This window comes from Mytilus galloprovincialis, chromosome 3 (assembly GCF_965363235.1).
Source record: "Mytilus galloprovincialis chromosome 3, xbMytGall1.hap1.1, whole genome shotgun sequence".
NCBI lineage: Eukaryota > Metazoa > Mollusca > Bivalvia > Mytilida > Mytilidae > Mytilus > Mytilus galloprovincialis.
Window position 1 is genome coordinate 58,368,105 of NC_134840.1, and position 14,030 is coordinate 58,382,134.

Genomic DNA, 14,030 nt, shown 5'->3' on the forward strand with positions numbered 1-14,030 from the left:
GGAGTGCCCTTTGAGAACCACCAACCTTTGCAGGAGAACTGAAAATCCTAGTCTATTAAGATTGGAGTACCTGCTACATGCAGGGATCTAAATCACAAATTCCGTGTTGATCGGCTATGATACCGTAGATGAACTTCTTTAACCACTTGGCCTCAGAGGCTTGTGAATAGTTGGTGAAAGCTTAATATATCTGAATATATTAATTAATTTAGATGGTCAAGTAAACCTGTATCACTCTCTAAATAGCCTTGTTGCTTTACATGCATTCAACTGGCATGAATTGAAGTATTTTCTTTTTTTCAAACAAGTTTCATCAATACTTGGCTAGAGGCCACCTTAATTAATCTTAAAAACATACAATGAAATTCAGTTTCCTTTCTTTTTACTATTTTGCTTGGTTGACTTGTTTGATTACGAAAATCTCATGAAAATGTCCACATTTGCATAGTTTCCCCATTGATCAATTTTGATGTACAAACGATGGTGTATGGGAGACAACTCTGACCATTCACCACACCATACCATCAATACTGTTTGTGAATATTCATTTGTTTCAAGAGTTATAGAGATTAAAACACTTCTATAAAATACCTATTTCATGGTTTTGCCATGTCCTTTTGATTTTTGTAATTAAAGACTTTTACCTTCTTGATCACCTGTACATTGAAGTTGATAGAAATTGGTATGTCATAAAAAAACTACAATAGTCATATAATTTTGTTTTTCTAATAATATAAGAAAAGATGCTTACCTGGAAACTGTGGTTTATATTCTTTGTACTGCATTCTGCTACACTCAGATCTGTTAACTCTATCTCATCAAATATACCAGACTGAAAAAGTAATACAGGAATGATTTATTTGTCAAGCATTACATTAAAGGTGTTATATAAATAAATGATGAAAAGAGTTCAGCAGCTGAAAAATATATGAATTCATCTAATATGTACCCAGTTTTGGAGATGCTATACAAAAAGAATAAAACAAATTGCAATGAGTGCTAAATTTGATAATTTCATAGGCTAAGATAGATTGAGCCATAAAGAAAAAAAATATTTCTAAAATTTATTAAAACCCATTTCAAATATACCTGGACTAAAAGTTGTTCAATAAGTAGTGCAGCAATGCAAAGTATACCTCTCCTTTATTTTATAATATGGAACAAAATTTCCTTTTTCAGCAGGTAAAGAAGTTAATTATAAAATATCGAGCAGAAATTGATTCAAAAGCTGATAAAAAATCATTCAAACAGTAAAACACAACATTATTACTTTGTATTGTAATGAAAGTAATGGATAACTGAAAAGATGAAAGGACAGAGAGACAAAATATACAATATACCAGTAATATATACACCCACCTGACCCACTGTATGTAATATTGATCTTTGACATTTACCTCAAAATCAAGTTAGAATTTCCTACAGGTGTGCATAGGAATTATGATAGACAAGATGTATGGTTCAGATATATCACTTACAAAATTAAGTACAGTAGCTGCTGTCCCTTAAATTTTGCTCTGACTTAAAACCTGTAACTAATCTTAACACATTCTTATACATTTTGTATATTGAAATAAAGCCAAACAAAAATGTCTTAATTAAACATACCTTCGTATCTTTTGCATAGTAAAGTTTTCTTCCTTTCAGTTTGAAGTATCTTCTTTTCCATCTCTGTATTAAAATAAACAGTGGTTATGAAGACATTATCAACTATTATAATTCAAGAAAGAAGAAACTACTGTCAGTTGTCCATGTGGTCAATTGTACTGTTTCATATTTTTTGTTGTTCCTTTTTAACCTTCTTATTTATATATATGCATTATGAAAAATTTAATCTAAACTTATGATTACGTAGCATGAAAGAACAAATAACAGTAACATTAACAAAACTGGCAAATGTACAATGTATTGATATCGATACAGGAATATTTCCCATAATTTGGTATCACAAATATTGCTTCAATATAAAAAAGATGTGGTATGATTGCCAATGACACAACTGTCCACAAGAGACCAAAATGACACACACATTAACAACTATAGGTCACTGTATGGCCTTCAACAAAGTGCAAAGCCCATACCGCATATTCAGCTATAAAAGGCCCCGATATGACAATGTAACCTATTCAAACGAGAAAACTAACGGCCTTATTTATATAAAAAAATGAACGAAAAACAAATATGTAACACATAAACAAACGACAACCACAGAATTACAGGCTCCTGACTAGGGACAGGCATATACATAAATAATGTGGAGGGGTTAAACATGTTAGCAGAATTCCAACCCTCCCCTAACCTGGGACAGTAGTATAACAGTACAACATAAGAACGAACTATAAAAATCAGTTGAAAAAGGCTCAACTCATCAGATGGAAAAAAGAAAAGTGGACGTTGCTGGTACTTGTACATCCCAAAAACAAAAAGACACTAGGAACAGATCTGAGAGTACTCGCAGTTATAAGTTCTTTAATTACCTGGAAATTTGTCTGTTTCATGAGATATCCTTCTTTGGTACATGCCTGAAATTACAAATAAGAAAAAACTTTATTTTGATATAAATAGTACATATTTTATTAATAAATATTGGTGTAATTGTCAAGATTTAGTATGATCATAATGGGGTAATTTCTAAACCCTATCACAGTAACTGTACTTGTTTAGTTTAGGTATTTAATAAAAATAACCCTTTTTTTTAGAAATTCAGGAGATACAACTTTGTCAAATTATGAATACTTTTAAATCTATCATACATTTATGTGACAACTCATTATGATTCTCTAAGGTAACAAGAAGTTGCACATAATGACATGCAATTCATACCTTACCCCCAATTCATTATACATTGACCCATACATAGTGGGTATTATAAAAATACAACTATTGTTTAACAGGAAGTAAATACATGGGAGAACAATCTACTGGGTACTCCACAACAATATAAATCTCCAAACAAAATAGTGAATTCTAAATATATAAATTAAGAAACATCTGAAAATTGCTTACACAGTTCAACTAAAAATTGTGCTGCGCTAGACACAAGGTGTTTAAACCAAACAATATACTATTCCTTAATAGTTTAGCTAAAAAAATATCTTACAAAAAAATCATACTGAGTGGATTTAAAAAATTCAAACTATATTTGAAAAGTAAGTAATATGAATCAAATTTTAAACAATATAAATCTATAAATCATTTACCCATACTTGGAAGACATTTTGAAAGCATCTTTAATTCAAGCAAGCAACTACAATGTATCTCTAAAAACAGAATAATGAAATACTTTCAAACTTGGGATGATATGTTTAAAAATTCAAAGAAAGAAAGAAAACAAGTAAGGTACAGTTGTACTGATTTAAAGTCAGAATGCCTCAGCATCCTCCTATTGCTATATATCTGAAGCCCTTGAAAACAAAAGAACTTCCTTTTGTATATTTCAATAGCATTAATATGGTATAACAAAATTAAGATGTTTAAAACAAAAATAATTCCAACATATAATTATGCAAACACATGTTTACTGCATTTAGCAGTAATAGAAGTAATATAGAAGCTCAGAAGTGGTCTTCTAGTTTCTACATGATATCAGCACACTAAATATTAGTCAAAGAAAGATAACTCTGGTTAGTCAAGCACAGCAAAAGAAGATAGTTCAGATTTTTCAGAGAACTTATCTAAAAGTACACTTCAATTAAAAAATAAATATAAATTGTATGTTTCATTTTTTTTATTTATATGTTTGATATTGAGACATTAAAATTAATTATTTAAAACTTCATAGTGGCAAATATGTCATTCATATTCAGGACGATAAAAATTACATATACATGTAAGTGAAGATTTGAAATAAAATGAGACATTTTAACATTGTCTAAAGTTCATGTATTGGTATCTACACAAATGATTTCTTTCAGAACTAACTATTTTTTAATGCTTAGAAATACCTACATCAACAGTGCAATGAAAATACTTGGGTTTTGTGAATGATAAATCTGTGCAAAATCTAAAGGCTATGGAGATATTGTTGTCATCTAGCTCTATACCTCATGATCAACAAGTGAGCATTTCATATTCCTTTATCTTCAAATTCTTGTCACTGGTACATTTGTGTGAAGGCATATTAAAGTAATCTACATGTAACTTAAACTGACCTAACTCTGATGTTGTTACTCATGTCAAAGCTTCTTCTAACTAACATGAGTCCAAATACAAATTTGTCATACTTTGGGTTTTTTTTAATTTCTAGGTAAGAAAAGATGAAAGAAAAAAACCAAATATCATGTACCTGTAAATGTTACTAAAAAAAGACCCAGTGTAATATGAGTAATATCTGTTTGAAACCTACATCTGACTTAGGTAATGCTAAGTTTTTTCATTAGGTCTATATGTTGCAACTGGTTGCCTTTAACTTGCAATAAAATTTGATCTTTTTTTTTAAAGTTTAACTGTAACTTCTAAGATGAAGAACAACAAATATAACAGCGTTTTTCATTTATCCAATTGTGAATAGTGATTTTGTCATGTGACTTAAATTTTCTCGTTTCTTTTATATTGCGATTCAGAGAAACTGATCTAATCATGAAAAATTAAAATTGATCACTGTAAAAAGAAATAAAGTCAATATAAAATTTAAATGTATTGAAAATAATTAGGCAAATTGCAAGTGTTTATGATGAAAGTTTTAACATCATATGTGTAAGGCCTTGGGAATACCATGTATCTAAAATCAATGTATTACACAAGAACATTGAAAAGAATGAGATATCAAAAATATAAATGAAGGACACTAAGAGATGACAACAAATAGGTTGATCTTCTATATACAATGTACCAGGTGAGTGTAAATCAGTATACATGTATATCCATCTTCCCCAAAAAATAATTTATTATTTCTGTAAAAGGGCAGCCTTAATGCCTAGCCACAAAAAATCTCTATTGGTAAGCTGGTATGAGAAGTAGTATTAGTGGTGATACCAGAACAATTTACGTACCAACCTCTGTTTTCCTCCCTGAAAACATACAAGAAAACTAAACATTTAAACATGTACACAACAACCATATCTGAATCTGCAGGAGTCATCCAGATCAACTTTCAGTCATAAATCCCAAAATAGGACCTTACAGCTTATCACATGGCAGAACTATATTACCAGATAATCAACATACAATGTATACAGTCATATGAAATTTTTTGAAGAGTAAGTCCTTTCACCAACCTTCACAATGTTAAATAGAGTTATTATTTTTTAACAACAGTCTCGGAAGCCAAAAGTTAGCAACTCGGAACAACCACTTAGACAGTTAATTCAAACTCAAAAAGGCTTCATTCAGACTTGTACACTCTTTTTTTGAAGTTTACTAATTGCATGTATAAAATTTACAGTGCAGTTTCTTATGATATTTTTTTAATTCAATGATAAAAGTTGACTAGATATTTAAAAAAAAAAAGTATCATACTATATATACAACAAATTCAATGATATCAATATAAGAAACACTGCAACTAACTTGTACTTGAAACAAGCTGCTCAAATGTACAGCAAATATTGCAAATTTTGTAAATAGTGCATTTTCTGTTTCTCTCATTTGTATTACAATAAACGCTTTTGAAAACAAGTGAAACTGCGAGCTACTGCTCACTGATGATACCCCCGCCGCAAGTGGATAATAGTAATAGTGTAAAAATATGCAAGTGTTCGGTAAACAGGAAGTTGTCGAGTGATGAATCTGAAAACGCATCACACAGTAAAGCTGACTTATATAAATCCTGAAACCAAATTTCAGAAATCCTTGTATTGTAGTTCCTGAGAAAAATGTGACGAAAATTTTCAACTTGGCTATCATGTGTAAAATCATACAAGTGTTCGGTTAACAGGAAGTTGTCGAGTGATGAATCTGAAAACGCATCACACAGTAAAGCTGACTTATATAAATCCTGAAACCAAATTTCAGAAATCCTTGTATTGTAGTTCCTGAGAAAAATGTGACGAAAATTTTCAACTTGGCTATCATGTGTAAAATCATACAAGTGTTCGGTAAACAGGAAGTTGTCGAGTGATGAATCTGAAAACGCATCACACGATATGGCTGACATATATAAATGTTGATACCAAATTACAGAAAGGGTGGATGTGTAGTTCCTGAGAAAAATGTGACGAAAGTTTTGTGGGACGGACTGACTGACGGACTGACGGACGGACGGACTGACAGACAGAGGTAAAACAGTATACCCCCCCTTTTTTAAAGCGGGGGTATAAAAATAATTCATTACTTGGACATTAATAAAATGAACTCTGTGAGAGCAAAGATAACAAATTGTTTTATGTTTAAAAATAGCATGTTCCAATTTAATGTTGGTTTTTAATCTTCACAGTGCTAATCTTCATATTTTAATTTCCATCAGTCCTGTCAACTTAGTTTAGATACTTTCTATCATCCTTTAATAAATATGAATGAAAAAGTTATAAATCATGACATTTATTGCTTGAAGGAATTACCAATCATGAAAAATTTACTAATATTTTGTAAAATATTGATTATAATGTAAATATAGAAACTTTTCCATTAACGATTTTATCCTTTAGGGATAATGACAATGTTTGATATGAAACTGACATCTGCTTCAGAATTTTACACAAGTGTTGAACAAAAACCATTTTTGGTTAAAATCACTATTCTATCAATTATAATACACCAATATGGTACAGTTTTGGTAAATGCAATTTGTATATACTTATAGATTTATTTACACAAGATTTATATATAGATATGATTTACATTATAGCAACAAATGTTGCCATTTTGGCTATCAAAACTTATTCAAAAGACAAATAATTTAAAATAAGAAAATGTTCAATACATTGGAGAGCAACACTACATGTATCATGACTCTATAATATATCAGATATGGTGTTAATCAAACTAAAATAATAATAAAGTAGTTGATTTATTCACAATGAAAGCATGTATGTGGTTAAGTTTCTGTTTTATAATGTTGTTTTTTTTTCAGTCTGTAAGAATTCTTTCCAACAACCAATTCTGAACACCAATATTCTAACATGTCACCTGTGTCTAAATAGGTTTTTAAATCTCTCTGGTCAGAGTTAAATTTGACTAGTGTTGGTAATCGGAATAGTGGCATATTGTGCAGACTGGTAATTTTCACACCCTATTACTTGTTATCAGTTCACAAGATCAAGCAGGTACATGTAACACAGAATCAAGTCTGCTGTACAAGCTTGAAAAATCAATTGTATTAAGATGGAAATAGGAAACAGGCATGTACAATGTAACAACACCAATAAGGGCACAATTTTACCCACATTTTAGTTTGTTTGTTAACAGCCCTTTCGGATTTAATACTTTTAAATTTCTAATAATTTAGTAACATTGACAACTGAACATTTTTATCTCATGAGGGCTATTCCAGAAATCAAAATAGTGCCCATGGGAAATCAATATTTTTTTACTACCATACAACCATATGGCTGTTGTACATTCAGACACTGTGGGTACCATCAGCAAATAATAACTTTGGTAGAGATATATATGATACATAAATGTATTGATCTTTATTTCCAGTTCAAAAATTGTGTACTGGCATTTGTACTTAATCTTAGATTGCAACTGACACATGATAAGCTGTCTTACCTCAAATGGGTAACAGGGCTTGACAGCTCTGTGTTGGCCCATTCAAAATTTTCTACTTTGAAATCTTTTGTCTTTCTGAATTTCAAAGTTTTCAAGATCTACGTACCTAACATGTATTCATAACTACATAATAAAAATATTGTTGATCATTGTATGAGATGATCGAAAAAAGGTAATATATAATACTGACAGGTTTCTAAAATGACTATTTCCTGGTGTCAAAAGTCTTTAGATACTGGCAATGTGGCAGCCAAGCAATATTTAAAAATAATTAACTGTGGAATCACATCACATGTAAAACAATAATTTCAACAGACATTGACCAACAACAATAATTGTCTAACTGTCCCCCAAACAAAGTTTTCAGATTTGTCTTACAAGTACATATTTTGAGAAGTATGTGAACCAAGACCATCCATGCATGTACAGACTATTCTACTCCCTAAACAAGGGAAGTTTACCAAACCTAATAATGACTTCACCGTTCAGCTAGCAAGCAAGCTAACCAAAGATACATGTATTACCTTTACCTACACACTTAATGCATTCTACTGTAAGGACCATTACTTGTACTTTAGCCCTTAACAGGAAAGAGTCTAAATAGTATATATTGATCTTAAGGTTCAATTTGCCACCTGAATAGAAATATATTAAAATTTAAAAAGCATTGTTTTTTTAACAGTTCTCATGTGAAAGCATGGAAACAGAGTGAGCTGATCACATGCCATACTAGTCTACATTTGTACTCCAGATGAAACAATGTTAAAAATGCATGCACTTTCATATTAAGATTTTGACAAGTTATATCATTAACATGGTCAAATCGACAAATGGCTTTGTACATTTGCTTTAATCCTTTTACACATTTTAGACAAGCTGTGGTTAATTGCAAATTGTTTTGATTATCTCAGAGAAAACATGCAAATCTTTATATATACAATGTATGCTCTTAAATGTTGATATGATTGCTTCCAAATTATTTACTTTGTCTTTATATTAGTTTTATCATGTTTATAGTACCTTTTCTCTTTAAAGATTAGCTGTTGGCTGAATTTTTCAAAATAATGTGCCATTTAAAGTATAGAAGATAAAAACATATTTTTTCTAACACAACAAATGGAAGTTTTTAACGACCTTGAATGGCTATACAGCCCTTGCACGGTCGTTTTTCTAACACTATAAAGTATCGCTCATTTGAGGGATGGTTTACTAAAAATAGAGGAACTCTTATTTCCTAATTTGTGGCTTACCGGCTAATATAGAAGTACACTACTTCTACTTAAGAATACAGAAATAATTTCTGCTTTTGCATTTGGTGTTAATTAAATTTTAGCCACAAATTGAATATATTTGACAAATCTGATTTCAGTGGTATTGAGATGTTGAGAAATTAGTGACGAAGTGAGTGACAGTTCTGACAAAATGCCCAGTCTGTCATAGAAATTTAGCATTTTACGATGTCCTACCGATGTTTTAATTTCCTTGTTTGTTGAAATACGACGATGAAACGCTTTGGCAGGCTCCGTTTCTATCTCACTCTCAGATGAATCTTCTTGTGATGGTAATTCCTTCGTCTTTGCCTTCGAGGTTCGTTTTCCCTTCAAACTGGTCGCCATCTTGGTTTTCCTTCACATCCGCTAGGGGGCGTGGTTATATGGAAATCAATTTCTGAAAATTTAGCATCGGAATACCTGGGGAAATGAATGAAATTATTGAGTACAATTTGTATTCCTCCAGTCATAATAACTTTTTCATATACAGACACTTGATCTCAAACAGTAAAGAAATATTACAAAAGTTTTAAAAGGAGAAAGTTTGAAAAACAAATAATTTAAATAATTTACAAAAAGTTTCACCAAATCCTTGGTTTCACGTAAAAAATCACGAAAACAAGTCATTCCAAGGGGAAAAAGTCACAAATTTGGTAAAAAAAAGTTACATTACCAAAAGTCATTTATCTAAATGAAATAAATAATTTCCATTTTTTGTACCATGATGATTGATAGTATTTCCAAGGCCATAATTTGCCGTATACAATCCTTGGTTACAGTATTTTGTTTGTTCTCTCTTCTTTTTTACGATTATATTAGGTAAAGAAATTTAGTAGATAGTTGACATATTCAGTATTAAAAATATTATAATGAGTCAATTTGAAACGATTGTCAAAATTGTAAATAGTAAATGGTAACAGGTTATTTATAACCGCCTGTTTTAAAGGGCCACTAGCTGGCAAATACATGTCCACCTATTTGACTCAAATTCTCATATTTGATTTATTACAATGTAAAATATTTATCTTAATTATAAAAAGTGTAAAAAAGCAATTTACTGGACATAACTGACTCAATAGCATGTATATATAGCTTCGTTTCGTGTGTATTTTAGTCTAGACGCCATCGATTAACTATGATGGCGAGATGATCGACCTCCGAAGACCTCCAAAGGTCACATATGCGACATAAACATTTTGTTTTTATTATTGTGACTTAATTTTCTGTGACTTTTTATACGTGATTTTCCCCTTCATTCGTGAATTGTATACTGGTCTTACTAGTCCCAGTTCTATTCGGCACCTGAGACTAGTCTCAGTCGGCAGACAAGGATAACAGTTTAGTATACGAAAATACCAGCTCGTTGATAAAGTCAGCAAACTTTTTATTTATTAAAAACTATGATTTCAATATATTAAATAAGGTTTTATAACTCGATAATCATCGAAACACTTATAAAATCCATTTACTACATACCGGGCACAAGAAGTCAAAACTTTAGCAAACCTACCAAATGTCATATACTTCGAGGGGATTTTAATCTACTACTTATCAACTGGCAAACAACCACTATAATCTTAAATCCACAGTATGAGACATGGCCTCAAATGCAAAGCTAATATAAATCACAAATAACAACGACCTTAACCATACAGTAAATGAAGTAACTAACTCGTGTCTGTTATATTTGTTCTTCGTAGATTGTTTTGATAGGCCGTCATTTTTCTCAATTAAATTATTTCGAATTTTCGGGACTTTTTTAGCCGACTATACGGTATTGGGGTCTTCTTATTGTTGAAGGCCGTACTGTTGCCTATAATTACTAACATCCACTTAATTCATTTGAACTTTAGTGGATAGTTGTCTCATTGGGAATCACAACACATTTCCTTCATGATTTTAATTTTATCTGAGACTATTGTTATAGTAGTCTCAGTTTTTATATAGTGTACAAATGCTCGTGACAACTTATCCATAATTAATCCGTCATACATCTTGGGATGAGTGTCCACCAATTAGTTAAAGCAGAATGTAACTACGAAAGCCTAAAAATTAAAGAAGAAACCATGTTTGTTTTCATCTAGATATCGTAGCCAAATTTGAAAACAAAACCAAGAACATCATGTCAGAAAACACCTTTGCAGTAAAAGAAAACACCAAGCCAAAAAATCTTGACAAGAAATGTGTCATATTTGGGACTATTGTTCTAACATATAAAAATAAAAGGCTTCGCCAAGCGCAGCTGGGTACGACCGCAGATGTCAAACCATGAACCGTTGGGGCAAAAATGAACACAATAGTCACGCTTAAAATTTATACTCAATTGTATGCTTTTGTGCAAAATACACTATGCTTTTGTGTAAAATACACTGTGCTTTTGTGCAAAATACACTATGCTTTTGTGCAATACACTATGCTGCTGCAAATTGTCCCCCTCCCCTTTCCCCAAATTAAAAAAAAATACCCCTTTTTTATATTGTGCAATACACTGTGCTGTTGAATATCGACCCCAACCAGACAAAAAATAATGGTACCCCCTCCAAATTTTATTTTCTTCACCTCCCCCACCCTTTTCCCCCTCCATATATGGTCATAATTTCAATTCAAATTTCCATTAGAGATGCAACCATAATTACCCATGTATATACATCATAAAAGTCTTATAACAGATTTATATTCCTTAATCAGATAAATTTTATAGTAACTTCTTAAAGTAGATTGACAGCTAATTACCCCAAGAAAATAACAATATTTCTTTATATATACTTTTAAAGCAGTGTAAGGGAGGTAATCCAACATATTATGTTTGGATTACATTTAGATTACATCCCTTACACTGCTTTAAAATTTTCTATTAACCAAGACACTCTTGTTTTTCCACCTTTTTGCCTCTAATTCTTAATTGGTTTGAGCCATAACCATCCCAACCTTCCTTTTGTCATTATAGACATTGTGTTTAAATTTCATAGATTTCTGGTACTAAAGTTATTGTCTTGAAACCAACTGTCACTTCGGACGACGGCAACGTGATACCATTATACGACCACACACATTTTTTGCGGTCGTATAATAAAAGGATGTGGTATGACTGCAAATGAGACAATTCTCAACAATAGACCAAACTGTACAGAAATGAACAGCTTAAGCCAAGGATCCCAACAATGTGCCTTGAAAACCCATACTGCATAGTCAGAGAAAAGGGCTTCAAAAAGACAAATGTAGAAAAAAAAATAAGAGAGAAATCTAAAGGGCTGATTAATTCAAACGTAAAAACTAACGGCCTAATTAATGTGCAAAAATCAGATAAGATTAAAAAAAAAGACTCAATGGATATATAACAGTTCCATAACAGCTCAGGGGAGTATTATATTACAGACATCAGAGTATAGGCAGAAATATTGAACACTCAATATGATCCAGTCGGACTTCACTACTCAGGATACCGATGGCGATGGAAACCAATACAACTCCAAACACAAAGAAGGTGCATAATAGACCGGACGGTGTTGGGAAACAACAAAGGCATCCACAATGTTCATATGAATTATACATTTATAGAATCTTGAATGAAGCTTAGCATATAGCATGATTACACCGTTCCTCACCAAAATCTAGCATAAGCGAACAAGTCCGTATTAAAAAGAGTGATGACAAGCTGATTTTAAAGCAAAAGACTGAAGAGATGCTAAAACCAAACAGTTTCAATGACTACCACCCGTATGATTAATATACGTTGTGACGCCATAGAACATATAATCTACATAAACATTATAAAAAATCTTGAAGAACTTAAACTAGTATCAGACGTCTAGCATGTTTCAGTGTTTCAGACGCAACAAAAATTGTGAAACACAAACAATAAACTACATCAAAACAGTTGTAACAGAACTTGGTCTGGGATATCACGATTTTTCACCAGTATTGCCTTTGAAAGCATATGATAGCCTTATTCTTATATTGGTTCTATTTAGTCTATTGTCTATGTTTTTTTGTGCGCTTTAAACCGATCTTTTCAGTTTAGCCAATTGCACCCATAGTTTAAAAAAAGATGTTCTTATGATGTGCCGTTAAACCGTTGTCCCAGGTTAGTGAGATGCCGGTTGAGCCGGGCGGTCACAAAACAAGATTAACCCTGCACTTTCTGTATGTCATTGCCCCCTCCCAAGTCAGTAGCCTGTAGCAACGTGGTTGTCATTGGTTCATATCTGTCATATGTATTTGTTCTTACAAATGTATCATATTTAGTTCCTCGGTCCATAGGAATAGTGCTCAGGTACATCTTCATTTATAAAATTTAGCCTTTTTAGTTGGATTTCAAATTCCCTGCCTTTCGAAGGGATAAATCAGTGTGATTCCATAGTCTTATAGTTTATGGTAAAAAAAGACTAATTATAGTCAGGCATAATCTAAAAAATGGAACACTGATATCATTGCCAAATCGGAAGGAATATACAATTTTGCTATGTACACAGGATGTAACAAGATTGCATTTATATATACCAGAGTTTGTTTCCTAGTATATTGAATGTTATTAATCATCTGTAAGCTGCGTTTTCTGCTGCCAACTTAATTTCTTCATACAGACTTTCAGTTCTTGTAAATATAGTCAAAACAGTAGCTATACTAGATTCAAACTTTCAAGTTTATTCGAACATCCTGTTCCACAATTTCCGCAAACCTCAGTTGCAAAATTTTGTCTTATTAATACTAACTGCATGTTAATGTAAAAGTGTCTGTGCTCTTTAACGTATGTCTCTCAGTATGAAGGGAACATATGATGCTGTAGTATTGCAGAAAATTAGCTAATCGTCTCTTGAAAATCAACCACGAAAAAGAATCACGGCCTTATTTTGAAATTGTTGATGACTCAATTTTTCTCAGACTGACGAATTGACGCATTTGATCTAAAACTTGAACAAAACAGGTAGCAACTTGAGTTTCTCGTGTTTCTACTTGTGTACACAGCTACTTTTGCATAGGTACTATTTCTGTACTAAAAATCTGTAGTACTGGAAATCTACTTTTAATATTCAATACTATTTTGTTACTTTAAAATTATTGTATTTTACAGTACATAATTTGTACATGAAATTTAGGTACTACAGATTT

General features: G+C 31.6%; 1 protein-coding gene across 9 annotated transcripts in view; it reads right to left on the bottom strand.

The window, feature by feature from the left end:
* The window catches only part of LOC143068442 (diacylglycerol kinase delta-like), a 70,843-nt gene extending 61,561 nt beyond the window's left edge, over positions 1-9,282 (bottom strand). For 6 of the 9 annotated variants that reach the window (XM_076242514.1, XM_076242517.1, XM_076242511.1 and 3 more), the window contains exons 1-5: positions 9,117-9,282; positions 4,992-5,009; positions 2,478-2,522; positions 1,609-1,671; positions 752-832 (exon numbers count right to left, since the gene is read on the bottom strand). In XM_076242514.1, coding sequence (XP_076098629.1) covers positions 752-832; positions 1,609-1,671; positions 2,478-2,522; positions 4,992-5,009; positions 9,117-9,266 — 357 coding nt within the window. In that variant the 5' untranslated portion in view covers positions 9,267-9,282. The remainder of the gene's footprint in view (positions 1-751; positions 833-1,608; positions 1,672-2,477; positions 2,523-4,991; positions 5,010-9,116) is intronic. The other 3 variants (XM_076242516.1, XM_076242513.1, XM_076242518.1) reach the window with 2 other exon arrangements.
* Positions 9,283-14,030: the final 4,748 nt, after the last annotated feature.